The sequence below is a fragment of the Erinaceus europaeus genome, chromosome 3 (assembly GCF_950295315.1).
Source record: "Erinaceus europaeus chromosome 3, mEriEur2.1, whole genome shotgun sequence".
In the NCBI taxonomy this organism is placed as follows: domain Eukaryota; kingdom Metazoa; phylum Chordata; class Mammalia; order Eulipotyphla; family Erinaceidae; genus Erinaceus; species Erinaceus europaeus.
In genome coordinates, this window is record NC_080164.1 from 16,602,645 (window position 1) to 16,628,848 (window position 26,204).

The 26,204-nt window shown below is 43.8% G+C and overlaps 1 protein-coding gene across 2 annotated transcripts in view; it reads left to right on the forward strand.

Annotated features, from left to right (window-relative positions):
* The window catches only part of SELENOI (selenoprotein I), a 42,564-nt gene extending 16,562 nt beyond the window's left edge, over positions 1 to 26,002 (forward strand). Inside the window, exons 2-10 of one of the 2 annotated variants that reach the window (XM_007532595.3) lie at positions 2,738 to 2,806; positions 3,505 to 3,613; positions 3,739 to 3,813; positions 6,422 to 6,684; positions 8,701 to 8,809; positions 13,947 to 13,995; positions 15,189 to 15,369; positions 17,541 to 17,723; positions 19,372 to 26,002. In XM_007532595.3, coding sequence (XP_007532657.2) covers positions 2,738 to 2,806; positions 3,505 to 3,613; positions 3,739 to 3,813; positions 6,422 to 6,684; positions 8,701 to 8,809; positions 13,947 to 13,995; positions 15,189 to 15,369; positions 17,541 to 17,723; positions 19,372 to 19,467 — 1,134 coding nt within the window. In that variant the 3' untranslated portion in view covers positions 19,468 to 26,002. The remainder of the gene's footprint in view (positions 1 to 2,737; positions 2,807 to 3,504; positions 3,614 to 3,738; positions 3,814 to 6,421; positions 6,685 to 8,700; positions 8,810 to 13,946; positions 13,996 to 15,188; positions 15,370 to 17,540; positions 17,724 to 19,371) is intronic. The other variant, XR_009548874.1, reaches the window with a different exon arrangement.
* The last annotated feature ends 202 nt before the right edge of the window (positions 26,003 to 26,204 follow it).

The window sequence follows — 26,204 nt, forward strand, 5'->3', positions numbered from 1 at the left end:
AGGGCCGGGCCGCCGTCCTTGTCATCAGCTCAGATTGGTCCCGTGTGCTCGGTGTTCCTCAGTCCCGTCTTGAGGACCCGCTTCTGCAGGGGCTCACCTACGTCTGTTGTGTAGACAAACTAACCTGGAGAGGACCTGCAGGTCAAAGCCAGCTTCCCCGAGACAGAGGAGCTGCAGAGGGCCAGGGTGGAGCTGCAAAGCTTCTCTTTGAGCCGATGGCATCTACAATTCTGACTTTTTGTCAGCAGTATCTAAAATTTTTCCTGTTAACTTTTATTCAGTCACACTTAGAAACAGATGTTCTGTTTTATTTTCATGAGAAAGAGATACAGAGAGACCAGAGCACTGCTCAGCTTTGGCTTATGCTGGTTCTGGGGACTGAACCTAGGACTTTGGAGCCTCAGTTGTAGAAATATTTTTGCATAGCCATTATCCTGTCTCTCCCTCCCTTCAGTCACACTTTAAAAAATCTTAATACTGATGGGTGAAAATAAAAAACCTTGCATCTTCTTAAAACATTGATTATTCCCCCCCTTTTGTTGCCCTTGTTGTTTTAGCCTTGTGGTTATTATTGTTGCTGTTGATGTCATTCATTCGTTATTGGAGAGGACAGAGAGAAATGGAGAGAGGAGGGGAAGACAGAGAGGGGGAGAGAAAGATAGACACCTGCAGACCTGCTTCACCGCCTGTGAAGCGACTCCCCTGCAGGTGGGGAGCCGGGGGCTTGAACCAGGATCCTTACGCTGGTCCTTGTGCTTTGCACCACATGCGATTAACCCGCTGTGCTACCTAAAGCATTTATTTTTAATTAAGGTTTAAAATTAGGTGCTTGCTTTTACATACTAACATAAAACACAGCCAAAATTTTCTTCAGGGGCTGGATTGGTGGTGTAGCCACAAGTTAACAGGTTCGAACTCCAGGTCCCCACCTATAGGGGGAACTTTCATGAGCAGTGCGGCAGTGCAGCAGGTGTCTCTCCTCTTCTCCTTTCTTCTCCTCCTCTCCTTCCCCTCCCCTCTTCTCCCCCTCCTGCTCCCTTTTCCTCCCTCACTCTTGCCCAATTTCTATCTCTAGTCTAATAATGTTTTTTTGTTTTTTTTTTAATTTTCAGTGTTTATTGTGTGAGCTAGGGAATCCCACTCCGAGGGTGGGCTGGCCCCTCATCTCTTTCCTGTCCCTTCATTCCTGACCCTCCTCCATGCTGAATGCTGTCATGAGAAGTCTTGGAATGTCTTAAAATTCCACATGTTTATAAAGACACTTCTTGAAACTTGTCTTTCAGTTTTGACTTAATAGCAGGGCATGGTGGGGGGGATGTGATGACTATACAGCCTAACCCCTCATTGTTCCATTTGCTTATTTCTGCAACCCATTTTCTTGCTACACATTTAATAATCATTCAGTAATAGTATCTGTTGTGAAGGAAAATTTCTTCCTTCTTCCTTAAGAGTCTCCTGCATTGCTCACACAGGACATGTCACTTTTTCCCAAATGTGTGGAAGTTCCCTCTGTATCAAGCCATTCTCTGCACCAGCAGCCAGTACAGCTGTCCGCACCCCCCCCACAGGACTCCCCCCAACACTCACTGCAGATGCCAGTCCCAGCCCCAGCTTGTCGCCCGTGCTTCTGACCCACCCGCTCCAGATTGGAGGTCCCTGTGACCCCTCCTTGGCTCCATTAACTTGCTAGAGCCTCCTCACGAGCTCTTGGGGAGACACAGTTCACCGTTTTGTTATTGGACACGTGAGGAATTCTCTGAACAGCCAGCTGAATTGAACACGGGTGAGGTCTGGGAAGGTCCTGAGTGCAAGAGCTCCTGTGCCCACGGGGCTGGGAGTGTCACCCTCCTGGGCCTCTCAGAATCCCATATAGAAATTTGTGCTGGGTTTTACAGTCTTCCTCCTGCGGGACTGATGTGGGTTTTAGCCCTACTTCCCTCTCTGGAGGCTGATGGGTGGGCCCTTCATCCTAGCTTGACCAGCCCCTCCTCCCAGGAATAACCCTCCCATCCCCATCACTTCCCTGGAATGAAAGATGTTCTTATTAGTGCCTTTATCACTTAGGAAATGACAAGAGTTCAGGAGCTCTATGCCAGGAAAGTGGGGGCAGAGACCAGTGTATATTTTCTGTTACGTCACACTCGTGCAGATAGCACTTATGTGGATGCGCTTCCATGTGTTTCTCATACACCATTAACTGCCCCACTCTGGGTGGCAGACCTGGGAGTTGAAGGCTGTCGCGCTCAGTTTACAGGTGACCTGAGATAGCACAGCTAGTAAGTGATAGAAGTGGTACCAGGTGGGTAAAACAACTCGATCCCTGTTGACTGAGGCAGATGAAGGTTGAGATCACCCTGAAAAGCATACGTTACCATGCGCGAGGAATCAGGTTCAAGCCACAGGTGCCCACCTGCAGTGGGGGAGCTTCACAAACGATAGAGCGGTGCTGCAGGCGCCTCTCTCCCCACCTGCTCTGTACCCCCCCACCCCCTCTTATTTCTCTGTCTCTCTCACAAAAAAATACAAAAGGAAAAAATGGCTGTTGGGAGTGATGTCAGTGCCAAGCCCCAGTGATAACCCTGGTGGCAAAAAAATAAAAAGAGAGAAGGTCACTCTTCAGTGTTGTTGGTCAGACGAGGGTATCGCGGGAAGACATTCTCTACGTCGTTTTGGGGCTGTTTGTTTTCATCTGAGAATGGCGGTGTGCGGAGTCTGAGCGTCTCTTTCATCCCCACAGTACAGTGCGGTGGATACCAACCCGCTCTCTCTCTACGTCATGCACCCATTTTGGAACACTATAGTGAAGGTAAGGCGACGGGTCGATGTGCTTTGAACTGTTTTATGGGATGTTATATAGAAGCAAGGGTTAGTTTTTAAAAGGTTTTTTCTTTAAGATGCTTTTATTTTATGATGGTGGGGAGGCCTGGGTAGCTCTCTGGCATATGCAATGTCAGGGATTGAACTTGGGGCCTCATACTTAGATGTCCAAAACTATCACCACATTGCCTCCCGGCCACAAAGGGCTAGTGTAATTGGACAGCTGGAAAAGCCACTCTTTCCTTCCTCTTTGTCACATGCCACTGCTAAAGCAATTAAATAAAAGCATTATTTTTATAAAATGCTTCATTTGTTTATTTTTCCAAAATAAATGTAATGTTATGAGTGTTAAAAGTGTGTTGACTGTGGCCGAAGAGGTGGCACAATGGATAAAGGGTTGGACTCTCAAGCTGAAGGTCTTGAGTTCAATTCCTGATGTTGCATATACACAGTGATACTCTGGCTCTCTCTCTCATTAATAAGGAAATATATATATTTTTTAACTGTTAACTAAACATCTATGTAAAATATAGTACTCACATGATCTTGGGATTATGGTGTATAACTCCATGTGTGGTCTTTCAAAGTTAGAGCCTGTATTAAGACTTTGATTTGCAGGCAGTGGTGTGTAATGGGCAAAGAGAATTTTCAGCTTTAATTAACTTGTAATTCTTTGGGAAAAAATAGGTTTTTCCTACTTGGCTGGCTCCAAATCTGATAACCTTTTCTGGCTTTCTGCTGGTCGTATTCAATTTTCTACTTATGGCATACTTCGATCCTGACTTTTATGCCTCAGGTAAGATAAGTACCTTAACCTAAAATGTAAACTGTTGCTAATTTGGTGTGTCATCTCAAAAGCAACAGGGTGTTGCTGACAAGCTTTCTTAGTGACTCCTAAAATCAGACTTGCTTTTCTTGCAGCACCAGGCCACAAACATGTCCCTGACTGGGTTTGGATCGTCGTGGGCATCCTCAACTTCACCGCCTACACGCTCGGTAAGGGGCTGGCTTGTGCTCACTTAGTCTGGCCTGACCGCTTGGAGGCCCGCTGAACATCTCCAGTGTTGCATGTATCCGAACTAGGTTTTGTTAAAAACTTGTTCAGTTTGATAAAGATTTTTGAGTTTTCCAAGGGCTGAGCTGTAGCACACCCAATTAAGCACACATAGTACTAAGCACAAGGATCTGGGTTCGAGCCCCTGACTCCCCACCTGCAAGGGACACACACTTTATAAACAGTGAAGCAGGTCTGCAGGTGTCTTTCTCTCCCTCCTCTCCCAATCTCTCTTTGTCCTATTCAGTAAAACGGGGGGGGGGGGGGGCACCAGGAGCAGTGGATTTTTTAATTTCTCTGAAAAATTCGTAGCTCGGGTTAGAGAATACTCTAGGAGTTGGAAAGCTGCCACCTGGAGCCACCTCTGGTTCATTGTCTGTTCTCAGTAAGTCCAGTCTGCTCGCGATGCCCACGGCTGCTTTCCTGTGGCAGAGACTGGTGTGACTCACATGCCCGAACTGTTTATTTGCCATCCCCGGAACAAAGCATCCTTTTTTAAGATCGTGAAGAACTTACTGACTTATGAGGTGATGGTGAGAGGCACTGTAACAGAGCCCAGGGGAGAGCCGGTGGGAAGTGAGTGCTTCTGCTGTGGTGGAGACAGAGCTCAGGAAGGAAGCCTCCGTTCTCTCGTTCTCATCTCCTGCTTCCTTTCCTTCTCTGTACTGAAAACTGTGCTCTGGCATCTGTTACTCGCCTGCTTGTTTGCTATTCCCGGGCTGGGAGATGACTCATCTGCTGGAGCACACGCCTCAGCCCAGCTCAGGCTGCATGATGTCTCCGTGGACGGCACTCGGGGTTCCTGCACTCCACGCTGTGTGCGCTTAACCTGCTGGGCCACTGCCCGGCCCCTATAGGAGACCCCCCCTTTCCTGGAACTGAGGTCTCATGCACATACCACCCTGTCTCAGTTTACACCCACTGACCCACTGACTGGTGCCCCTCACTCTGGCTTACACGGGGGAATCTTCTGAAGCACCTCGTTCTTTCACTCTGCCCACCCCATCTCAGATACTTGGATTTTGTCGTTCTCTGTAGTCCCTAAACCTCTTTTTTTTTTTTTTTTTTAAAGTTTTACTGATTTACTTATCACTGGAGCTTGGTGCTGGCGCTAAGAATCCACTGCTTGCAGCGGCCATTTTTCTCCTGTTTTCTTTTCTTCCCTCCCTATTTTTATTAGCTAGGGCAGAGAAACTGAGAGGGGAGAGACCAAGATAGATACTTGTAGATCTGCTTTACTCCATGTGGAGCATCCCCTGTGCAGGTAGGAAGCAGGGCCTCAAATCTGGGTCCTTGTGCGGAGTAATGTGTGTGCCACTGCCTGACCCTCCTAAGCTTTATTGATTTATTAAAGAGAAAAAAAGAGGGAGGAAGCACCAGAGTGTCGCTCTGGCACATGTCCTGCCAGGGAGCCATGCCGGGACCCATGCTGAGGGCCCGGCCCCTGATGCTGCACCCCGCGGGGCCCTGCTCTCTGAAGCGCACTCTGCCCCTCCGCCGACTGAGCTCCTTGGCCTTCTCGGCCCGCACGTGCTTTTTCCGTCTCGGTGTGTCTGATGCTTGTCCTCCCTCCTCTTGAAATGGCACACTCCTTATCTCTCATCTGCTGAAATCCACCTCAGCCTTCCTGTCCCCGCTCACATTTCATCTTGTCTGGACAGCCCAGCCCAGAAAACTGGTCCCTCTTCTGTGCTCTCTCGTGCCCTGTCTTGTTTCTCATTGCTAAACACCTGTGGACACAGCTGGTTTATTCCAAGGGCCTTGGAATTTCACAGCGTCTGGCAAATGCACTACATGCTTTCTTTTTTCTCTCTAAGATTCCTTTATTAATGAGTTGGGGGTGGGGTCGGGCGGTAGCGCAGCGGGTTAAGTGCACATGGCTTGAAGTGCAAGGACCGGCGTAAGGATCCCGGTTCAGGCCCCCGGCTCCCCACCTGCAGGGGTTCGCTTCACGGGCGGTGAAGCAGGTCTGCAGGTGTCTATGTTTCTCTCCCCCTCTCTGTTTTCCCCTCCTCTCTCCATTTCTCTCTGTCCTGTCCAACGACGATCAATAACCACAATAACAACAAGGGCACCAAACAGGGGAAGAAGCAAAATTAAAAAAAAAAAAAATGAGTTAGATGGGAAGAGAGAGAGAGAGTGAACTTTAGCACATGTGAACATGTGATGCCAAGGTTGAACTTCATGGCTACAAGCCAGAGATGTTGCGCCTGCTGCATATCCCTGTCCATGACACTGCATACCTAAATATTAATTAAGGCCTGGGAGGTAGCACAATGAGTAGGGTGTTGAACTTGGAAGCATGAGGTCCTGAGTTCAGTCCCCAGCATCTCGTGTGCTAGAGTGATGCTCTGGTTCCTTCTCCCTCTTTATCTTGTAAGTAAATATAAAAACTACTTATAACATTATTTAATGAATTAGTTAAAGAAAAAGATGAGGGCAAAGAATACCAGAGAGCGAGAACACTGGCCGATAGTCAACTCAGGGAGCGTTCCCGGCGCTCCCTGAAGCAGCGCTGACTCCTCCCGCGGGAATGTGCTTCTGTTGCAGATGGCGTGGATGGGAAGCAGGCCCGAAGGACCAGCTCCAGCACCCCTCTGGGGGAGCTGTTTGACCACGGCCTGGACAGCTGGTCGTGCCTTTACTTTGTTGTCACCGTGTACTCCATCTTTGGCCGAGGGCCGTCCGGCGTCAGCGTGTTTGTTCTTTATCTCTTGCTGTGGGTAGTTTTGTTTTCTTTCATCCTGTCCCACTGGGAAAAATATAACACAGGCATTCTTTTTCTGCCCTGGGGATACGACGTTAGCCAGGTGGTAAGTATACGTTCTGCTTCTGGTGGCCAACACTGCTGTGAATTTGAGGGAAGCTCTTGTTGCTCTTTCTCACTACTTGTCATGACGTCTGGTGTTTTGGGTTTTTTTTTAATCTTTCTTTTTAGGGGCTGGGTGGCACTGTACATGCTACCTACCATGTGCAAGGACATGGGTTCAAGCCCCTGCTCCCTGCCAAAAGTGCTGCAGGTGTCTCCTCTCTCTCTCTCTCTTACTCCCTTTCTTCTCTCACTCACTATCAAAAAAGAAAAACAAACAAAACGCCTGTCAGGAAACAGTGGAGTTGTGCAGGCACTGAGACCCAGCAGTAATTCTGATGGCAAAAACAAATAAACAAAAACCCTCTTTTTAAAAAAATTTTTACTTAATTTACAAAAAAATTCAAACATACACAAAAGTTGAGTCAATCTTAGCGAACCCATGGCCAGCCTAGTTTTCATGTGCTTTTTATTGCTACTGTCTAAATTATTTTAGTTACTTATTTTTAAAAAAATATTTTGTTTGGGGAGCCAGGTGGTGGCGCAGTGGGTTAAGCACTCAAGGTAGAAAGTGCACAGACCAGCATCAGGATCCCCCGGTTCAAGCCCCCGGCTCCCCACCTGCAGGGGAGTCGCTTCACAGGCGGTGAAGCAGGTCTGCAGGTGTCTATCCTTCTCTCCCCCTCTCTGTCTTCCCCATCTCTCTTGATGTCTCTCTGTCCTATCCAACAACAGTGACAACCATAATAATAATAACAAAGATAAACAACAAGGGCAACAAAAGGGGAAAAAAAATAAAATTTTGTTTATTAGAGATAGGAGGAGAGAGTGAAAGAGAACCAGAGTACTGTGTCCTCTGGTACATGTTCTGCTGGGGATTGATCTCAGGACCTCATGTTTACAAGTCCAATGCTTTATTCACCTTATCACCTCCTGGACCACTTGTCTCAATTATTTTAAAGGAAATCCTGATGTTACATGTCAAACATTGCACTATATACCTCTAAGTGGTAAATGTTCTCTTCTTGGGGGGGAGGCACGACATCACAATATCTTTACTACACCTAAAATTAATGTCCCTTTTAAAGATTTTATTTTTATGTGCGGGTACAAGAACGTGGGACCGGGAGTAGGGCAGTAGCGCAGCAGGTTAAGCACATGTGGTGTGAAGTGCAAGGGCTGGCTTAAGGATCCCGGTTCGAGCCCCCGGCTCCCCACCTGCAGGGGAGTCACTTCACAGGCAGTGAAGCAGGTCTGCAGGTCTTTCTCTCCCCCTCTCTGTCTTCCCATCTCTCCATTTCTCTCTGTCCTATTTAATAACAACAATAAAAAAAAAGCCAACAAGGGCAACAAAAGGGAAAATTAATAAATAAAAGAAAAAGGATGTGAGACCAGAGCATTCTTCTCTCTGGCCTATGGTGGTACTGAGGATTAAGCGTTGGGGCCTCGGGCATGAAGTCTGGTGTCCCCTCCCTCTGTTCTATCTCCCTGCCCCCAAAATGAAGTTTCTTAATGTTAATGATCATTCACTTAAACTCTGGATTTTGTAAACAGAAACATGCACATGTAATTAAACTGCTCACGTTTTTTTTTATTCATTGCCAGTGTGTCAGAAAGTGCAGAAGTCTGCTTGTGATTAATTTCCTCTCTTAAAATACAGCCTTTTGTGTTGCCATTTTCTGCATTTATGCCTCAAATTCTCATAAAGGAGGGTGTTTAGTAAAGAATGTGATTGGGTGGGCAGATTGGATCATCTGATGGGTTGAGCAATTGCAAAGTGCTGGGAAATGTTCCAAATGATAGCCAGTTGCTGACATGGTCTTGGAGTTTGTTGTTTTATAGTAATATTGACGGCAAAATGCCCATTTTTAGATTCAAGAAGTCCTAGCACAATATTGCTGTTAGGTAGACTTTTTGCTTTTACTGAAACCACCTGGGCTTAGGCTGAATGTGATGCATCATTGACCCCTGATCCTTATGCTAATATCTCTGTGTGCTTTTGTCTGTGTTTTCCTTCCAGACTATTTCTCTTGTCTACATAGTGACTGCGATTGTGGGAGTTGAGGCCTGGTATGAACCTTTCCTGTTTAATTTCTTATATAGAGACCTATTCACTGCAATGATTATTGGTAAGAAGCTCCATGTTGAAGCCTGTTTTAACATCACTTTGTTATCAAAGCCAGTGTGATTATAACCCTGCACCCTCCTCCCTCTCCCAGGTCTCCCAGTAAACAGACTTACAACCCTGTAAAGTATCAGCCAAACCAACAAGGGGAAAGATGCCTTTGCTTAGGTTTCTTTGGTTAGCACCTAGCTATTTTGAGTCAAGGGACATGAAGAAACCTCATACAGACGTGGTAAACTATTCAAACTAAAGTTGACTGTGTTGGGAGCACCTGCATTTAAATAGACATTTTGGTATAGCAGGTTTGGTTCTTATTTCAGGAATGAAGAGTATTTGTAAGAAATAAGGTGAAACAGAGATTATTTTATAATGTATCCCCCTCCAGACACTGAGCCTTTTTATGCCACTGAATACTAGTAAAAGCTTTTGTTTGTGGTGATTTAATTGTATCCAGAGAGTATCTAGAGAATGGTTTTCCGAGGAAGGGGGTAAGGCAAAGGGCCCCTGGATTGTTGTTTGGGGTGTTAGTCTGTTTGTAGGAGTGACAAAGCATAGCACTTGGCCATTGCTCTGTTCCTTTGTCTACAAACCAAGTCTTTCTCCATCAGTGAGCCCTGATAACAAGATGGGGATCAGGTAAGTTTTCAGAGCTGTTAAGAAGGTAGGGTCATTAGGCCCAGGCTTACAGAAAACAGCAGTAGTTGAGACCCTCTGTGATTCTGAACCTTAGAATTCTTAGGAACTCCTTGTAATTTACCAAATGTTCATATTTTTGGTAGCTATATCAACTGACTTTTTGGAAAATTGACTTTATATAAATTGACTTTCTGGAAAACTTTTGGGAAAAAAAAATGTGAGAGAGATAGAAGCAGAGCATCATTCTGATAAATGTAATGCCAGGGATGGAACTTGAGGCCTCCTGCCCATAGATCCAGTGCTTTATCCACTGGGCCATTAACCTGGCATCTCTACCTTACAAGGGCTCGCCATTCTCCGTCTCCCAACACATGGTGAGTCTTTTGAGTTAAGTGGTTTGTTCTGTGGTGGATTTGCTGTATTTCACACTCAATTTTAAATTTAGAGAAGATGAAGTCTTCTTTTATTTTATTTATTTAAATATATTTTAAATATTTATTTATTGGGAGATTAATGTTCTACAGTCGGCAGTAATACAATAGTTTGTACATGCATAACATTTCTCAGTTTTCCACATAACAATACAAATCCCACTAGGTCCTCTGTCATCCTTTTCCAGGACCTGTATTCTCCCCCTCCCCCACCCCAGAGTCCTTTTACTTTGGTGAAATACACCAAAGATGAAGTCTTCTAATATGAGATGTATTTGTGAAGGGAGTACTTTAATACGCACACACACTTTTTTTTTTGTATTTATAAATGTATTTGAAAACTTCCTCAGAGTTAACAAAATTTCCCATGTTTTTGTACAAATAAATAGCATTTTCAGTACTGAATTTGAACAGATCCGTCTAGATAGGCCCTAAGGGCTTCAGCTATGTAGTTTCTGCTAGTACTAGTTATAGGGTGCTAGTTAATGACAAACAACCACAGTCCCACTCACTATTCTTTTTTGTCTTTTAAACATACATGCATATATATATATATATATATATGTATATGTTGATAGATCAGAGAGAAATTAAGAGGGAAGGAGGAGGCTGGGTGTGGGGAGACACCTGCATCACTGCTTTACTACTTGTCAAGCGTCCCCTGTGTAGGACTGAAGGACTGAATTGGGTTTATGTGCTTGATAACATGTGCCCTTACCTAGGTGCACCACTGCCCAGCCAGCCCATAGTTGTTCCGTTCTTGTGGGTGGTTGGAGTTTTGAATTCCCACCAGCCTTATATGGAAGTGCTTGTTTATATAGGATATGATTAAGATGATTTACTGTCAGACTTTTAGATTTTTTGCCAGTCTGTTAACTAAGAATTTGTTTTATATTTTGCCTTTTACTTTTTACAAATGAGCCAGTGATATTTTTTTCTGTATACTTTGTTTGTTTCTGTAGCCAGGTTTTGCTATGTTTCCTAGCCATGTCCTGTTTACTGTTTAATACTTTCACGGAGTATTGCTCAGCTCTGACTAACAACAGTACCAAAGACTGAGCTTGGGACATCCAGATCTCAGACATGAAAGTCTGTTGCACAACCACTATGCTATCTCCTCAGCTCGCCTTTATTTTTTAGGTTATTCATATATTAAGTATATTAATCCTTTGTTTTGATACGAATGACAGTTTTCCCCATGTTATCTTTTTTTTTTTTTTTCCTTAGAGCACTTTTTGTCCTGGTGATTTAAATTGAAGTTCCAATAAACCTGGGAATGGCGAGGAACTAGAATATTTTTGTGACCATGCTGTCTTAGAATGCATCATTCTGGGGCCCAGTTGGTAGTACACCCATTTGAACGCACATGTTACAATGCACAAGGATCCCAGGGGTTCAAGCCCTCAGTCCCCACCTTCAACGGGGAAGCTCACAAATGGTGAAATAGTGCTGCAAGTGCCTATTTAAAAAAAATTTTTTTTTAAATTTATTATTGGATAGAGACAGAGAAATTGAGAGGTGAGAGGGAGATAGAGAAGTAAAGAGACAGAGACCTGAAGGCCTACTTCACCACTCGTGAAGCTTCCCCCCTGCAGGTGGGGACCATGGGATTGAACCTTTGTCCTTGTGCACTGCAGGGTGTGCGCTTAGCCAGATGTGTCACTCCTAGCCTCAGGTATCTATTTCTATTCCTGTCTCCCCCCTTCATTCTTAATTTCTCTCTGTCTCTACTATCTAAAATAAGTAAAATTTAAAAAACCGTTTTAAAAAATATATCTTATTCTCAGTTTTTAAAGTGAATTCTACTCTTTGTCAACTTTTCTGTAGCTATTTAGATTTTTTTTTAACATTTATTTTCTCTTTTGTTGTTGTAGTTATTGTTGTTATTGATGTTGTTGTTGGGTAGGACGGAGAGAAATGGAGAGAGGAGGGGAAGACAGAGGGGGAGAGGAAGATAGACACCTGCAGACCTGCAGGCAGGAAACCAGGGGCTTGAACCAGGATCCTTACGCTGGTCCTTGCTCTTTGCGCCACATATGCTACCGCCCGACTCCCGCTATTTAGATTCTTATGATATGAATGCTGTGCCTTCTGTGTGACTGTGGAAAGAAGCCTGCATATGTGCGGGCTTTATTGCTGTTGTGTAGAGTTTAAAGGTATTGAAGTGTTCTACTTCCTCTTCAGCAACCTATGTAAAGCCCAGATTTTCAAAGCACTGTATTTAAGATGAAGATATTTCAAGAAATTTTAGCCTAAAAATGCTCTTGTTAGCAAATCTTTTGCATGTTTCAGCCTGTTTCTGATACTTCAGAGCCATATGTGAGTCTGGCCCAATTCATTTAGCCATGGCTCCTTCTTGTGCTTCCCATGGTGTAAAGCTGCTAAAAATTTCTCAGGTCACTGAGGTTATCAGCTTATCTCCTTTTCACTCCAAGATCTTCTCACTTGGTGGGTTTCTCTCCCGGAGGCAAAGTAAATCACTTCCCCCACCCCAAGGATCTATTGATTAATGATAGGAGAGAGAGGACACCAGAGCGCCATTCTGGTATATATGACACCAGAGGTCAAAGTCAGGACCCCAAGCTTTGTAGGTCCAGTGCTCTGCACTATGCCACCCCTGGCCGTTGTAGGTCATTTTTTGAGTTGGGATTTCTGTCTGGTATATTTCAGTCCTTCCATCTGCTTTAACAGAATGTCTTAGGAATTGTTATGAATGGACACTTGCTGCCTTTGGTCCTTCCGGCCACAGCTGTATAAGGCAGTCCCTCCCGAGTGAGGATAGCCTTCTGGGAGAGCTGAGCTAGTGTGCTGACGGCATGAAATAACCTGATGAAGTGTCCTGAAAGTTGAATTTATATCTTTAAAGATCATAAAATGAGTGGATTAGGAAGATTTAAGAGACAGTAGAAAATCGTTCAACTCATCCTCATTACATAGCCACAGAATCTGAAGCTCATACAGTTTGCCGATAGGTCTGGGAATTTTCCATAAACAAATTTTGGAGTCCTAGCTAGGAAGCTTGTAATTAAAGCTGCAGGAGAGGAAGGGGAAGGAGCTGAGAGGAAGTCGCAGTACAGTCTGAGCCCCAGTTGGGAGTATGCATCAGGCAGCGTGGCCAGTAAAAGGACGTAATACGTGCATTGCCATTAAATAATCCCATATTCCATTCCACATGAAGGACACAGTAGGTACTGGCTGCATGACTAGCAGGGTCCTTGGGAAAATGGAATCAGAAAAAAGAAAACAAAAGAAGAAATGAACTAAAATTCTTTTAGAACTAAAGTCAGGATCGAAGGAAGGATACTGTGGTGGTTGGAAGAGCTTGGTGAATTTCAAGAGTACAGTTTCTGCAGAGCAGAGGCAAAATGAATAAAAGTAATGATGTAGGGAGTCAGGCGGTAGCTCAGCAGGTTAAGCGCACGTGGCATGAAACGCAAGGACCAGTGTCAAGTTCCCGGTTCCAGCCCCCGGCTCCCCACCTGCAGGGGAGTCGCTTCACAGGCGGTGAAGCAGGTCTGCAGGTGTCTGTCTTTCTCTACCCCTCTCTGTCTTCCCCTCCTCTCTGTTTCTCTTTAGTAGGGCAGCAGGACCCCGGCAAGGTTTCTTGGCAATGCCAGTCTTACTTTTCAACTAGAAGGGAAAGACCTAGTGCGGAGGGGTGCAGGCTTGAGAATACTGAGGAGGAAAGAGAAGCGTAAACGGACACAACAGGTCCCGTTAACCCCGCCCCCCGAAGAAGTAGCTCGCCCTGTCATGAGCTTTGATGTCTACCAGGTACCATGTAGGCACCGTGTGTATCTGTTGGATTCTCACTGGCTGCTTCACTTCCGTGAAACCCTCTGACCGATGGGTCGCCCATCTGAGCGTCAGAACCCAGTCTGTCTCTTGGGGTCCCTGCGTTGACTCACCCAACTACTGTAACTCAAGGCAGTTGTGAATTTCATTCCCACCTGTATTTAATTTCATTATTGAAGTGAACCTGAAAGCTCTTGGGTCTGAAATGCCACCTGCTTTGTATGTATTAGATTATTGTAAAACCCGTGTGAATAATACTTTAAATATTTCTCCCTCTAGGTTGTGCATTATGTGTGACTCTTCCAATGAGCCTATCAAACTTTTTCAGGTAGGTGTATTTTTTAATCAGGCAAAATCTATTTGGAAATTTGTAGAGGAATTTTAGGGCCAATTTTTGCAGAGGTCATGAGAACCGTATTTGGAATGTAGACTGAGGCTAGGCTAAGCAGGGCTGGGGGCATTTATTTAGATGACTTGCACTGTCAGTTTAACCACGGCACAGGTTGCTCCTCTTGTTCGAACTCTAAGCTCACCAGTCTTGTCATGTTTGCTTGTTGGGTTTTTGTGAGTGAATCTGTCCACCAGATGTGTTCCTGTGGAATGTTGACAGGTTTACATGGTTTTATACGTTGGCTGTAAGTTTAGTTAGCAAGAGCAGAAGGCAGAGTCCCTAAACTGTAGTTGGAGACCAAGCCCTGGACCCATTCTGATTCTCCTGGGCTTGGGGGAAGGCAGAGGCCCAGGTGGGGCATTCTTCTCTGGCCGCGTGTCTCCATGTGCAGCCATGTCGAATCGACTTGTTTTAGACTGATTCCGCTCTGCTCTTTGAGTGAACTTGCTCCTGCACCATTTCTGAGACTTCCCACGTCACCCTTCAGCTCTCCTGGCTCTCCCCCAGTTCTGGCGGCAGGTGTCTGACAGAAGCTCCCATATTAGGAGTCCTGAAGCCATTATCCAATGTTAGAGTCATTTCCTCCTCATCTTCCAATGGCAAGGTTCTGCTTGGACAGCATCCTGCTCAGTGTCCGTAATCCAGGGCAGGGCCAAGACGAGGCAGGACTCAGGTCCTGACTCAGAGGAGCAGACACCTGTTGGGTAACTTTTTCTATACCTGAGTCGCTCAGATATGCTTGCTCTCAGCAGTCTCAGTTCTGACTCTTTGAGCTGAGTTTCCCTGTTTCACTCTGAACTATGTCATAGTGCTCTGAAATGCTCTCTGGTCTTGTGCTATGTTCCTCTTATTTCTCTTACTAGCATATTATCTCAGAACAAAAACTGAATTTTAATTCATTTTTATATTCCTAACATGGTAATTGCTAGTCTGGTTTAGGGGAGAACACTGGAATTAGATCAGAGTACTTAGCCTTTTTTGGAAAAATGGGGTTAGTTGTGTCAGTTTAGTCTATACTGCAGGGTTACTGTGAGTCTGAAGTAAGTGAAAGCATTCCTAAGATGACAAAATGCAGTGTAAGTTTCATATGTATTAATGTTCTTTGTATTGCTTCATTTTTTTTCCCCCAGAAGCTATAAAAATAACACCTTGAAACACAGTTCAGTGTATGAAGCTCTGGTCCCCTTGTTTTCTCCATGTTTGCTATTCATTTTGTGTACAACGTGGATCTTCCTGTCACCTTCAGACATTCTAGAGTTGCATCCTAGAGTATTCTACTTTATGGTTGGAACAGCCTTCGCCAATAACACAGTAAGATTTTTCTTTATTATTATTTATTTATTTATTTATTTATTTATTTATTTATTTTTGCCTCCAGGGTTATCGTTGGGTCTCAGTGCCTGCACTATGAATCCATTGCTCCTGTGGTCATTTATTTATTTATTTATTTATTGTGTTTCTTTTTAAAATAAGACAGAGGAGTTGAGGGGGGAGGGAAGGGAAGACAGGGAGCAAGAAAGACACCTGCAGATCTGCTTCACTATTTGTGAAGTGACGCCCCCTATAGGTGGGGAGCGGAGGCTCGAACTGGGAGCCTTGTGCTTCTGTGTGCTTAACCTGGTGCACCACCACCTGACCCCGGTACGATTTTTCTATAAAAAAAAGGCCATCTATGACTTAAGAACCCTTATATTAGAGTAACTTTTTGAAAGATTTCTTTATTTATCGGGGCCAGGTGGTGGTGCACCTGGTTGAGCACACATGTTACAATGCTCAAGGACCTGGGTTCGAGCCTCCGGTCCCACTTTGCAAGTGGTGAAGCAGGGCTGCAGGTGTCTCTCTGTCTCTTTCCCTTCTCTACCACCCCCTTCTCTCTTGATTTCTGACTGTCTCTGTCCAATAAATAAAGATAAAATATTTTTTTTAAAAAAGGAGGAGTCGGGTAGTAGCACAGCGGGTTAAGCGCAGGTGGTGCGAAGCACAAGGACAGGCATAAGGATCCCAGTTCGAGCCCCCGGATCCCCACCTGAAGGGGAGTCCCTTCACAAGTGGTGAAGCAGGTCTGCAGGTGTCTGTCTTTCTCTCCCCCTCTCTGTCTTCCCCTCCTCTCTCCATTTCTCTCTGTCCTATCCAACAATGACATCAATAATAACTACAACAATAAAACAAGGACAACAAAAGGGAATAAATAAATAATTGTTTTAAAAAATTTTTAAAAAGGAAGATGGTAGTAAGGCAGTAGCACAGCCGGTTAAGTGCATGTAGCGAAGCACGAGGACCGGTGTAAGGATCCCGGTTCAAGCCCCCAGTTCCCCCCTGTAGGGGAGGGGGATCGCTTCACAGGTGGTGAAGCAGGTCTGCCTGCAGGTGTCTATCTTTCTCTCCCTCTCTCTGTCTTCCCCTCTTCTCTCCATTTCTCTCTGTCCTAACAATAACAACATCGACAACAACAACAATAATATTACAACAACAATAAAAAAAACAACAAGGGCAACAAAAGGGAAAATAAATAAATAAATATTAAAAAAGGAAGATTTATTGTTTATTTTGGTTAGAGCACTACTGAGCTCTGACTCTTTAGGGGTGTGAACTTGTGACATTGTGAGCATGACCACTACTTCATTCCTCAGCCTCAAATCTGAATGTCAACAGTGTGATTGAAATGGTGTCAGATCTAATGGTGGTGGAGCTGGGAAGGCTTTGGAGAAGGAGAAAGCACACACATGCATATATATGCCACACATTGAAAAAGATCCGCTGCTTTTATTTAAGAAGATGAAACAAAGTGTGTAATACAGCAGATTAAAAAAAAAAAAGTCCTCATCCCAGCAAGAGACCAGGCAGAAGAGACTGAGAGTTCAATAAGTCCTCTTGACAACCAGGGATTTAGCCTCGGCCTCAGGCCTGCTCCTCATTTTGTAACTTAGCCACTGAGCTTATATTCTCATGTCTGTAATATGTCTGATAGTTTTCCGGCTACCATGTAAAGACCTGAGACCCCTAAACACACTGCATAGAAAGTGTCTCTGGAAGAATTAGACTGTTCTGTATCTGAGGAAGGAGTTGGCGGGAAAGGCAGGCCCAGGCATCCTGGATGTCAGCGCGGCAATCGGATGAACTGGGGGTCGAATAGCCCCAGTGCCACAGAGAAATCTAGGTGGACCCTTGGGAGGCTTTTTTTCAGATCATGGGATCTTCAGATAAGGAGCAATTTCTCATATTCAGACTGTCACCCATGGAAGAATGCCTCCTGTAGCATTCTTGCTGAACTGTCTTCCAGACTGTGAACAGCACGCTGAGTGCCCGTAGCTTTAAAGGCAGGGCTCTGAGCAGTGGAGACCAGTGAGCTTAGTGTCCTGTGAATGTGTACACCTGAGTATTTGACTTGGCGTAAAGACTGAAGTGACTAGTTTGGGAAGTACGTTTCTACCTCTATTTTCATTCATTCATTATTTCTTCTTCTTTTTAACGCTGATTTCAAGTGTAAGCTGATTGTTTGCCAGATGAGCTGTACCAGATGCCCGACTCTGAATTGGCTCCTGCTTCCTCTTTTCTTGGTTGTCATGGTGGTTAACATAGGTGTGAGCTCTTACGTCGAGAGCGTTCTCCTGTACATGCTGACAACTGTTTTCACGTTGGCCCACATCCATTATGGAGTACAAGTGGTGAGTAATCAGGAGCGAAAGTGGTTCTACTTGGCTTTTATAAATAGTGGCAAGGAGGCAAGGGAAGATTGCAAAAGCAAGTTGCTTATTGGTCCAGGGAGACAGCATAATGGTTATGGAAAAGGACTTTCATGCCTGAGGCACCAAAGATCCCAGACTCGATCTCCAGCACCACCATAAGCCAGAGCTAAGCAGCTCTCTGGGAAGGGAGGAAGGGAGGAAGGAAGGTGTGTGCCTTTACTAGTAGCTAGAAGAGTTCCAGGGTAATCTCTAAATGTTGGATAATGTCCAGGTGTGTGACTGCAGGTAATGTTTCTCTATTGAGTTTGTTTTAGTGACTGTAAACAATGTGTTCTTGTTTTTAAGTGGGTAATGAAGCAAAAACCATTTTGTTTAGTGAATAAAATTTTAAACTCTTGGTTTTAATTATATAGGGTCAGATAATCCCCTAGCTTTAGAGGCCCCCCGCCATTCCCTACCACGGTTATTGCTGAGGCTCAGTACCTGTAGAACTCTCAGGTTCTTGGCGGCTTTTTTTATTTGGGGAATGAGAGGGGAGAGATACTTGATCGCTGTTCATGAACTGGGTCCCCTGCACATGGCAGTGTGTGAAGTCTCCTGGGTGCGCTACTCCCTGTTTCTGCTTTAAAGGCACTTCTGTTGCTTATTTGGAAGCAAAAAAAAAAAGGCAGAATTGACTTTATAACAGGATAAATAATAAAGGCAAAGAAGAAAATTCATTAAAGAAAATAGGTTAATATTGTCTGTTCTACAACAAGAGCTTTGTTTCAGAACAAATGGACCAAGATAAATATAATGAAGTGCACACCAGAGCAAAGGAGTTGTTTTTTCTTGTTGTAGTATTTTCTAACTAATTCATATATTTTAACATGACCTCATAGTAAAGATCCTTCTTCCTCCTCCTCCTCCTCCTTCTTTACTAGAGCTCTGCTCAGCCTTTGGTGGTGTTGGCAGATTGAACCTGGCACCTTTGGTGCCTCAGGCATCAAGTCTTTCCCATAACCATTATGCTATCTCTCCAGTCCTTATCATTATTTATTTACTTGTTTATTTTAAATGTCTTTATAGGGGATTAATGGTCTACAGTAAATGTAGTTGATGGCACATGTGTAGCATCTCCTAGCTCTCTGTCGCCCCGCGCCCCCGCCCCCGAGAGCCCTTTCCTCCTCCGTTAGGGATATAGTTTCTCACTGCACCCGGCACCACAGATCTGTGTCCATCCCCACCCCCTTAGATACCCACTATAGTCTCCCCACAGTCTTAGATATAAGTTGACTCCCCCCATATTTGTGTGTTCAGTTCTCTATATTCTACATGTGAGTGAAACCATTTTGTAGTTGTCCTTTTTATTTATTTATTTTTTTAATGAGAGAGAGATACAAAGAGAAAGGCACAGAGAGAAAGGCCAGAGCCTCAGGTGTGAGAGCCTTATGCCTAACCATTATTGCTCTGCCCCAGCCCATCATTATTATTCATAATTGCTGTACAGTATTTTATCAGGGAGGCTACTCTGCTCATATTTTGATGAAGTTTGCCCTGCCCACGAAGCATGTCTCCAGACACCTGAACCGTGTGTTTTCAAACATGATAACATGGTTGTCACTTCCTCATTTCTGGTTTTCTGTAGGTGAAGCAGCTGAGCAGCCATTTTCACATCTACCCCTTCTCACTGAGGAAGCCAAACTCAGACTGACTAGGAGCGGAAGAGATCACTGGCCTGTAATCCACAGCAAGAAGTACTGTATATAAGAAAGAGGCTTGTAAATATTTCATCCATCACCGCTGAACTAAACCGGCATGCTTGGTGCACATGGAGCTTTGTGTGGTACTTGGACAGCAGGAATGATACATGTGATCTGAACCTGTGGACATGGGGGCCCGCTAACTCCCAGCTTATTTTATATTTTATGAAACCACGTGACGTTTTAATTAAGCATAATGTAGGAAAGTGTTCCTAATGATTTTAGCTTCATGAATCCGTAATGTTTTGATTCATACAGGGTGAAAGATGCTTTGTTTTTATTCTCACACCCCCAGCCCCATTAGAACACTGATAGCGTTCAGAGAATCACAACTTATTTGCTGCTTGTGGCAGCTCTTCAGCTGTGGGAGCTCTCGGTGACCCAGATCTCATAACGGGAGAGATGGGAACAAGTCACCCTCAGCCGGAGATGCCAGGTGATTACAGAACAGAGTACAGCTGCCAAATGCCGGTCTCTCTTTCCCAGGGGAATGCCTTTTGTCCTCTCATCTGGGAGCTCAGACAGGCACATTTAGATCCTCTAGTATTCTGGCTGTCTTTGCCACAGATAAGATTGTGATGGAGGACTTAATTTTCTTTAAAAGAAAATTCTTACTGTAGAGGATGGGTCATGACTGTGGCTCACCCCTTGGCTGTTCCAGTGCTTAAATGTGGCATATTTCCCCTCAGCTGCACGTGGCTGAGTTTTGGTGCCTATAAACTATGGTTACATGAATGCACGTGGTAGTCTCAATCTTAGGGTAGTTACTTGTGAAGACCACAGCTAGGCAAGTTTACTTTGGAGTTGGGAATCTCATGAACCCGCTATGAAATCAGTTTACTGATTCACTTTGTCCTTCCCTCCCCTCTCTCCTTTTTATAGAGGAGGGAGTAATTTTTTTTTCATACATGATAAAGAACTAGAGAAATCCTCCTCTACTTTGAAGAAGAAGAAGAAGAAAAAAAAAAAAAATATATATATATATATATGCCTTACTGAATATACTCCTTTCGATAAAAGTTGGAGTAATTTTTGAGGTTAACTGACAAACATAAGAATCCCTTGGACTTTAATGTGATTGTTTTATAGATCATACCTTTTCATGAATGTGGATATTTTTATTTCTTTTTCACTTTGTTCTTAGTTTGGTGGTGGTGAAATTTACTTGCTGATTTTCTTTTGTTTTCCACGGAATGAAGTATGTGCTTGAATGAAGAGTGTATCTTAAACCCTTTTTTTTTTTTGGACAGGTTGCACTTGGATATAATAGGCACCACTCTGTTCATATGTAATTAAATTCATAACCATTATTTATGAATGTGACCATTGTTGAACCTAACTGTTGTGTATTCCTTTACTGAACCTCATTCAGTCTGCTGCTCTGTAAGAATAACCATGGGACTGATTTTCTTCATTTTTTGAATTTGTATATTCTGATCACTGCACCCAGGTTATTAGAAGCTGAGGAATCAAAGGAGCTAACCTGCGGTTCTGTGCACATTTAAAAAAATATTTTTAAAGGTTGGTGACTTTCTTTGAGGCAAAAATGAACACTAAAAAATAGATAAGAAGTTGAATTAGGAAAATATGGGTGATGGTTCCATTTTTGTCACTAGATTGTCATCACGGGGTTCAGAGAATGAACCAATTACGTGAAGGTTTGCTTACCTTGTCCTGTGTCACCTGGAAAATTAAACTGGATAAAGTGCTAATTTGGGGTGAGAACCAAACTTTTGTTTTTAAAGTTTTGAAGGTAACAATGTTTTTTATTTGCTTTGTACACAAGAATGAGATTGGTCTGTGTTATGTAAGAGCTGACAAGTATTTATGAAATGACACATGTAAATCACAGGTTTCCCCCACTTTGTGCATTGTAGTTAAAAACACAAAAAACTGGCATAAGGTCATGTCCTATAATTGTGGAGTCGGCTTTACCTTGGTATGTTTCTGCTCTCTTTCTGTTACATCAAGCTTATCTGAAAGTTGGTTTGTGCCTACACTTTATGACGTACTTCCCTGTAGTGTAAGGAAACGTGCCATTCTCAATTCTGTTGACCTCACTGGGTGAAGGAAAGTTGGCCATCAAGGTAAGAATGATCTGGAACAATGAGCTGTGTTAGGATACTGTGACTTCCGAGTCCTTAGAGTCTGGTTGACGTTTTTCCCTGGTTACCGCCTGCCATCTTGAAGTGCATCTTGAAACGCCCCTTGATTATGTAGTGCTGCAGCAGCTGAGGCAGGACTTAGTTAGAAAATAGCCCCCCTGCCTTTATGTCATGCCAACTACAACAGTTCCAAAGTCCAAAGGACATTTCTGGCTTATGCATGATATGTCGGGGTGACTTCACCCCTTAGCCTTTTCTCCCAGCATACACAGAACTGCCTTGTGGGGGTACATTGGCATGTTTTCTGTACGCTACAGAATGGAGTGCCTTAGCCAGGCTAAGGGGTTTCCTTTGTGTTTCTGGTGACCAAAGTTACATAGACGTGTGAGATGTTTATATGGTATGAAACGTATCCCTTCATGCCTGTCAGAAAATAATTAAGGGGAGCATGAGATACATAAATTTACAACTCCCCGGAGTATGTTTATATTGTCTTTTGTGAGTCTATAGTAATAAGATCCTATTGCATTGTGCAGTATATAAAAATTTCACAATAAATTTTCATTCCTCCACTGATGCATTATAGGTTTAGCTTATGAGACTGAGTCTTAAAGGTAGTAGAATGCATACCTTCCAAATACAATAACCAAATAGTCTTCCTTGACATTTTAAACAATATCACAGTTTTAAGTACTTTTGATTTTAAAAAGGAACAAAATGCCGATTATGGTCTTGAATGTTACAGAATGTATTGCAGACATATTATATCAATCAGCATGCTACTTATTCAAATACTAGTTCCTGGTAAGAGGAGTGGATGTATAGAGCTGCCCAAATTCTAAGTAGGTACCCAAAGAGTATTGCTCATGACCTGGAGTCTGGGCATTGGGGCAGTAAGCAAGGAAAAAGCAGGCATAGTATCTATATCTACTCAAAGGGTCAGAGGAACTTTCTTTGTGCTCAGTGACCTGTGAATTTGCAAGTTCCCCAAGTGTTCAGTATTCAGAGAATCAGTTTATTTCATAGTCCAAAGCATTTGTGATGTACTTTGCTTTCCAAAATAGACTTTGATTCTATTTTTGATTTTTTAAAAAATTATCTTTATTTATTGGATAAAGACGGCCAGAAATCAAGGAAGGGAGGGCTGGTATAAAGGGACAGAAAGACACCTGCAACACTGCTTCACCACACGCAAATCTTTCCCCCTGCAGGTGGGGACTGTGTGCTGAAACCCAGGTCCTTGAGCATTGTAACGTGTGCTCAACCAGGTGTGCCAGCACCAAGATTTTTGTTTGTTTTGTTTTTTTTTTTCTCAGAGCACTGTTCAGCTCTGGTTTATGGTGGTGCAGGGGATTGAACCTGGTACTTTGGAGTCTCAGGCATGAGATAGAGACTTTGATTCTATGACATATGAAGGGTGAAAAGATAATCTTAAGGTATTTGAATCAAAGGCTGCTTTTCTTCCCCTTTATATTTTAACTGTATGCTTACTGGTAACTGTTCCATTTCATTCCTTAGCAGGCTTTCTTTTTAACCAGCCACCATGTTAGACAAAGGTGCCTCCTTTACTTTGTTGTCTCTAGATCTTGTCCTCTTCTGATCTGCTTGGTTTAAGTCTCTGGGCTAATTGAGGACTGGGGTTGAACCAGAGGTAACTGAGCACATCTGATGAGTTACAGCTTTTGAGTTTGGGTCCCCAGAGAAGCCAGATCAGATAGGTCTTGGGTTATGTTGATCCCTGTGAGTGGCCTTCATCTTGACCTTGGTCCTGGGCCACATTGAGCTCTCTAAGAATATTTGTGAAGTCAGATTAGAATTTTCTCTTGCCTATCAGGTGTCTTTGTAAAGGCAGCATGCCCTGTCTTGAGTACCCTGTGGGTAAATGACCTTATTAAAGTCACCTGTGCCAGTCCTAGAAGCTTCCAGGAAGAATTTTAACTAGTATGCTGCATTTGGAAGCACTCTGACATGTACGTTTAAAGTGACAGTTTTAAACACAAATGGTGTTGACTTTAATCACCATGAAAACTGGCAGTGATGGTGTGTACATTTTAGGAAGCTTAAGTCAATTTTCGGTTTCCCCTGTCAATTATGTGATCCATGTGAATCCAGTATTTTCTTTTTCGCCTTTGACTGGTACAAGTGACTGGCACGGGCAGCAGTGACTTTCGACATCTGAGAAATCAGACTTCTTCAGAGAAACTGCTGATGCTATTCGCTTCTTCCTTGACTGGAGCCATGGAAATTGGATGAACTGATCAGTTCATTTCCAGTGTTCTTTAGAGTGCGAAATCCATGTAGCTCCCCCCTCCCCCCTCGCATGCAAGTTCTTGGCTTTGCTCTTTAATAACCAAAGCTGTAAGAGAATCATCTAGCCAAATCCACTTGTTTTGCTTTTAAGGAGGAATTTGCTCTTCACACAGAAAGATCTTAAAGAAGTTCATCCTTAGAGCGGCAACAGAAATCCTGCTGTTGGCAGCCCTCACACAGGTGGACTGAGCAGGCAGATCTTACTACACTTGGTCAGAAAGGGCGACTTCCCAGGACGGACAAGGAACAGAACAACTGTTTTTTTTTAGAGTATTTGAACAAGGACCTGTCTTTCCAGGAAAGTCCATTTGGAGGGTTATCTGGTCTACAAAAGACCAGACAACTTTGTCTTTCTCTTCCCAAAACCATTCTCAGGAAGCACAGCTCGGATCAGTGGTGCTGTTTTGAAAACAGGTGTATTGGATTGTGGCCCTGGAGTACTGGAAGGCGTCATTGAAATCGGAGATGACTAAAGACACTAGTTGTGGCTCAGTGCCGTGGCTGCACGTGCTTCTTTGGCTCAGATCTTCTCTGGAGCAGTTTGTATGGATAGTAGAATCCGCTCTGGTTCCCGCCCGCCCCCCCCCCCCCCCCCCGCCATTAAAGCATACAATTCACCATGCATTGCAGATTTGAATGTTCCTCACAAGCCCCTTGTTAATGTGCATCAAGATTCAGTTCTTGACCCAGAATGGGTTTGGTAGTAGGTGCTGCTGGGCAGGCTATACGAGGAGCCCGCTTTAATTCTGCCAAGTCAGTGAATGCTGCATCACAAATCTGTTTGAATCTTTGGCATCATTCAGTTATCGGCCTTTGAGCTGAACAACTGAGGCTGCTGCCCACAATGTTAATGTTTTCTTTTTTTTTTTTTTAAATATATTTTTATTTATTATTGGATAGAGACAGAGAGAAATTGAAAAGGGAGAGGGAGACAGAGAGGGAGAGAGTCAGAAAGACCTCTGCAGCCCTGCTCCACCACTTGTGAAGCTTTCCCCCTGCAGGTGGGGACCAGGGGTTTAAACCTGGATCCTTGTGCACTGTAATGTGAGCACTTAACCTGGTGCGCCACCACCTGGCCCCTGTTAATGTTTTCTGTAGGTTACTTTGTTTAGATAACTCCTTCAAGACATAGACTCAGCTACCTGAAATGATCTTGCTCTTTCTGAAATGTGCCAAGAGAGCAGAATTCAGTATTAAAACCCCAAATTCAGATTTTGAAAGCAGCATTTATTTGTATTGCTTCATTTCTAGACTCACTGCTCCCTGTCTTCTCCCCCTTCCCTTCCTACCTACCTTGTACTCAGTTATAGAAAAAGACATTGCTACTTCTCTGAGTCAGGTTTCATGGCAAGGAACTAAGAATGGCTGTAGGAATCATGACCGCACCGATTATTGGTGGTTTAGCTCTGTCCTGTTGCAGTTTGCTTTCTGGATTATTCTGAAACAGGGATGATTCCATCCCTTCTCAGGTACCTTGGAACACTACCACTCGGGCAGCTGGAATATGTTTATTAGGAGATACAGAGTATATGATAGAGAGAGATGGAGAGGAGCACGGACTCTGATTTGCCCTTTCACAGAGTTTGATTGAACATACTGTAAATGCTCTGTCTAGGACTTGCTGTGATCATAGTAAACAATGTAGCATTTGTTTTATCTGATTATGTGTGCATATATTTAGCATGCACACATAGTCTCTGCATACATATGATATATTCATAGACATACAGCCTGCTCTTGATAACAGCAAAGTGGCAAGCCTTCGCGGACAGTCTCTTCAGGCTCACTTAGTGTGCACGCAACCCCTAACTATGCAGACTCTTCATCCAGAACCACAGTCTTTCCAACTTCAGTTCCCCTCAGTCATCTCCTGTTTTCAGGGATTGGGTGAACCAGAAAGACAGCTTTCAAGAAGGATGGCTATTTGCACTGGGCCGAGGCATTCCTGGCTAGAGGCAGCTCCCAGAGCTGTGCTCTTGGTCTTGTTCAGGCAGAGGCCTACCTCTCAACTGCCGGAATTCCTTGGCTAGAATGTGTCGTCTTAGATAACCAGATGTACTCTAGAGGACAGTGTGCTGTCCACAGTGCCAGCCCAGTTCAAGACCTGCCAGTTGCCTGCCACTGGGCTCTGGAAACCCAATCCTTTCACAAGGATTTATGATTATTTTGCTGCTGTGAGACCCAGAAGTAATACAATAGGTTTTGATTTTAAATTGTTTTATTCTATTATTGATAAATATTTATTGTAATAAAAGTACAAAGTAAATGATTTTTAAATCTTTTTAACTGTTTGCAGGTTGTCT